Raw genomic sequence first — 4775 nt, forward strand, 5'->3', positions numbered from 1 at the left:
ATTATGTTGAACAACACAAAAATAAAGAATATAGGTCTTTTATTTGGTTAAGATTCTAGCATTAATTATGAATGAGTTTGTTATATGTAAAAGAAATTGTTGTGACTAAAAGATATATATATACACATACATGTAGTACCTTATAGTACGTCAAGTACCTTATAGTACTTATAGTACCTTATAGATACAAAAAGAACCTTCTAGTACCTCTACTATTAATTTTTTCCTTTTCAAGAATGCCTTGAATGCAATTAGCACCGTACTATAAAGGCATAGCATATTTTCTTTATGGTTAGATGTTTGTTCCAAAAAAACTTTTAATTAAAACATAATAACTAAGGAAGGAAAAATATAGACAGTTAAAGAATATAAGACACTAAGAAAATAACTATGAATTTGACAGGATTTGATAAAATTGTAAATATGACTCAACAATGTATACAACATTAAACAAAGAGATAAATATTTTTCATTCAATTTAAATGCTTACAAAGATAGTATATGAGAGAATTGCTAAACAAAATATAGGGTCGAAAAATCGATCCTAATATAAATAACACTCAAAGTTAATGTTGTAAATAAAATGCAAACAAGCATAAAGGCTTGGATATCACATTTTTCCAAAGAATTTGGAAGTAAGAAAATACAAACACATTCAAAATTTATAAAATATGTAACAAAGCTCTGTCAATGAAGTCATACACACAGGGGCCAGGGACACGAGCATCCGACCTGGTAAAATAATTGAATGTCCTGTGAGTTTAAGTAGAACAATGCTTGAATTGGAAACATCAAAGGAAAAGTGTAATTCGAACCAGGTGTTAAATAGTTACCTGTAGAAAACAAAAAGGAATAGATTTCCAGGAATTAATATTCAATTGTGTTAGAAATTATAAATGAAAAATAATAGTGAGAAGGAAAAACTTAAGGATAGGTTTATAATTACTATGAAATGGTGATAAACTTCATTTCTCTCCAATGAGCTACAAAAGAGACAAAACAAAATAATACTGGTATACGCATATTTTAAAAAAGAGTATTATTATATACATTTAACTATACATCAAAATTAATGTACGAGAAATATTGTAGCTCTGCAGCTCTAGAGACATAATAAATAAAAAGAAAGAATAATTATAATAATAACATACAGAGAAAGATATTTTAAATCTCTATTTATAGTGAAGAAGAACTTGAAATCAATGTAAGCATTCTTACACAGAAAGAAAATAGATCAAACATTCGTGTCACTACATAATTAGGCTTCTAAAGGAATGGTCGAGAGGGTAAACTCTAGCCAAAAACACCTAGGTAATATATATATTATAAATTTAAAAACGATACATATAAATACATGCTTGATATTATACCCAACTACAAAGAACTGGTATGAGACCTGTTTGTTGGGTGTGGAGCTTGATTATCTTCCTAATTTTTTAGAGGTTTTTATTTTTGTCTCATTGGATCCTTGTTCCTATCAAGGTAGAAACCTCGTCGGTTTAATCGTTGTAAAGGGGCGACCAGGGGGGGCAACGACAAATTTTATGAGCCCCCCCAGCAAGGTGTTCGGGGGCAGCGCCCCGAAAGCTAAAACTAGATGAAAAATTGCCTTGTAAAATATTGTAATTTCATAGTCAATTTGAATCGTTCATTAGGTGGATGATCTGACGATAGAAGGTATGTTAATTTAGGTTTTTTTCCCTAGAAGGTAATCGTCAATTTATATGAGGGAATTGTATCGCGGTTGTGAATTATTATTCTAAGCAAGAAAGAGAGAGGAGACTATGTGAGAGCAAAGAGGAAATTACATCCGATCTACTATAGGTTGTATCTCTTCATTTTGTTAGATAATATAAAAGGAAATACTGGATGTTTCTCCGTGGATGTAACCCAATTGGGTGAACCATGTATATATGTATCTCTCTTATTTTATGTGTTTCTATATTTGTGTTTCCGCAATATTTTTTGTATTTCATTACTCTGTTAATTAATTTATAACATCGTTAATGACTATAATGCATTCAGGGTTAAGGAAAAAGCCCAAACCCTAATAAAGATTCGAATGAATAATAGAACATTTTATTTGAAACCTAAGGCTAAACGAAAATGAAGATGAAACCAGAGTAAACCCTAGATGGCATTTCAGAAAGAATTATTTTTCTAACAAAGATAAGTTTGACATAGGGCTTGAAATACTATGGCAAAAAAACACAAATAAACCCTACATAATTTACCTAGAAATCGAGTGATCGTTTAGCTACAAGATTGAAGAATAAAAACCCCAGAATTATGGTGATTTCTTCAACAAAAAACATATTCCATAAGGAGAGTCCATGAATACATTTGGAACCATCAATGTTTAGAAACCCAATTTTTGTAACTGAGAAGTCATACAAGAAAACGAGAAACATTAATAATGTATCACAGAGATTCACTGGAAAATATTATCATTCAAAGGCAAAACAAAATTCTTCATATGAAAACAATGAACACTGGAAAAAGTCTTACAACAGTGAGGGTCAAATGTTCTTGAATAAACCCTCATTAAAAAACACTGTAAAATTAGTCTCAAGTAACCTAACATTGATAAATCATGTCAAGCCTAGTCCATAAGGAGATTAAACCCTAAAAAACATAATCTAATAATAGTTTGAGTACAAAAAAACTAATATAACATTGACACAAAATAACTCTAGTTTAAAATGAAGGATCAAAGTGATGTATAATTGGTCATTCGAAGGCCATAATAACACGACGAATAGTGAAAAAGTTGAAAATAATTAATATTATATTGTATTAATGGAGAAATGGTTACATGGTTGTAACGTAACTCCTTAAGCTAGGATTAGTTCCTAGGTTATAGGAGTGTGTTCTCACCTCCCTATTCTTTTGAAATCTATTTATTGTCTCATCTTTGATTAATTGAATATGAAAGTATATGCTCTGGTTCGTGCAGCCTCCAGGTGCACCTTTCTCACCTGTGAGCTACTGGTTAATTCAATTCTTTATTTTCTTTCCATTTTTTCTAACATGGTATCAGAGATTACATCCGGTGAGCTTGATTTACCTGTAGAGTCTTATTGGCTACATTAGAGCCCTAGTAGCTACGAGCCTTCATGGCTACAATGCTCCAGTGGCAATAGAGGAGACCCAGTGCTCACATTTTCGGAGTCTAGGTGGTTGGGAGTGACATACCTTACTCACAGGAGAAATTAATTTTCTCACAAGTCTCAGCATACCTCCAGCTGAGCACAAAGCGGTCATCGCAGTATTTTGCCTGATCAAAGAAATTATCATCGCGGATATGAAGGTAAAACCTGCGATGATGTGACCTTGCTTTAGAGCGATTATCTTCATCGCCCTGAGAAATCATGTTTGTTTGGGCAGAAAGGGTGATGGCATGTTTTTTATGGTTCTAAACTTGAGATTTTGTCAGTTTGGTGGCGGATTTGAGTTGCAAACACAAATATCATGGTAGAGTGGTGGCAAATCAACCAGATTGGAGGAAGATTGGGCAGATTGGTGGTAGATTAGATAAATTTGTGATCGTTTCAAAGGTTCTGGTATGTTTTGAGATTTTTTTTTACTGTAGCTTGTAATTGTTCACCCAATTAGAATCGACTGAAGATCGAGGGATTTGGAATCCGATTAGTCGAAAAAGAACAATTTTACATAAGCTTATCTCGACGAGACTGAAAAAATTGATGGGACCAATTATACCAATTGGAAATTCAAGCTACAGACGTTGCTTGAGGGATCGAGCGCATGGTCAATCGTTAGCGGTGATGAGCAGAAGCTGACCATTTCAGCAGGTGGTATGGCAACACTAATACAAGATTGGGATAAAAGGGAGAATAAGGTGAAAGTCTTATTGAAGATGTCTGTTAAAGACAATATTATCCCACATATCAGAGACTGTAAATCGTCCAATGAGATATGGACTACACTCAAGAACCTTTACCAGACGCAAAACACCAATCACGTCTTGTCACTCAAAGGCAAGTTGTTTTCCATGAGGATGGAGGAGAATGAATCTGTCATTGGATTCATTGCACGGGTCAAGGACCTGAAGGACAGATTGGGTGACATCGGGGAGAAGGTGTCTAATTCCGATCTTGTCACAATTACATTGAACGAGATGATGGATGAATACCAGATGTTCATCACAGGCTTGTCTGCAAGGGAGAAATCCCCTGCATTTGAAGAGCTAACAAGAATCCTGATATAGGAAGAAGAGCGGCAGCAGAATTTGAGACCACAGAGTGCCGATCTTGCTCTGATGGTGAAGAAGAATCCATACAAAGGGAAACAACCACAGGGATAGAAAGGTGGTGGCAGTTTTCAGAAGAGACCATTTAGAGGTATGTCTCCAAATAAAAATGGTAACAAATCTAACATTAAATGCTTTTACTATGGGAAAACCGGTCATTTAGCTAAGTTTTGCTTTAAGAAACAGGAAGATGAGGCTAGAAATAAATAGAGAAAGCACACAGGGCACTTTGCCAATGAAGGTCACAATCATGATCTTTGATTATTTGTAGCTGATTATGCTATTTCAACTCTTGAGGAGGATGAGGCTGAAATATGGTTCGTAGATTCAGGCACATCATCACATATGACAGGTAATAGGCATTGGTTTGAAAATTTTGAAGAAACTACTTGTGGAGCTAACATATATCTAGGTGATGACAAAGGTTATCAAATTAAGGGGTACGATGATATTCCGGTGATGTTGCCTGATGGTAATATCAGATATATTAAAAATGTGATGTATG

General features: G+C 34.1%; 1 protein-coding gene across 1 annotated transcript; it reads left to right on the forward strand.

Moving 5' to 3' along the window:
* The first annotated feature begins 3304 nt into the window (after positions 1-3304).
* LOC149204374 (uncharacterized) lies at positions 3305-4228 on the forward strand. Its single transcript, XM_089397103.1, has 2 exons — positions 3305-3310; positions 3737-4228. Exons 1-2 carry the CDS (start codon positions 3305-3307, stop codon positions 4226-4228), a joined length of 498 nt encoding a protein of 165 aa, XP_089253229.1.
* Positions 4229-4775: the final 547 nt, after the last annotated feature.

This window comes from Pinus tabuliformis, chromosome 1_2 (genome assembly GCF_031772625.1).
Source record: "Pinus tabuliformis cultivar Carrire ecotype Pingquan chromosome 1_2, CPIR1, whole genome shotgun sequence".
NCBI lineage: Eukaryota > Viridiplantae > Streptophyta > Pinopsida > Pinales > Pinaceae > Pinus > Pinus tabuliformis.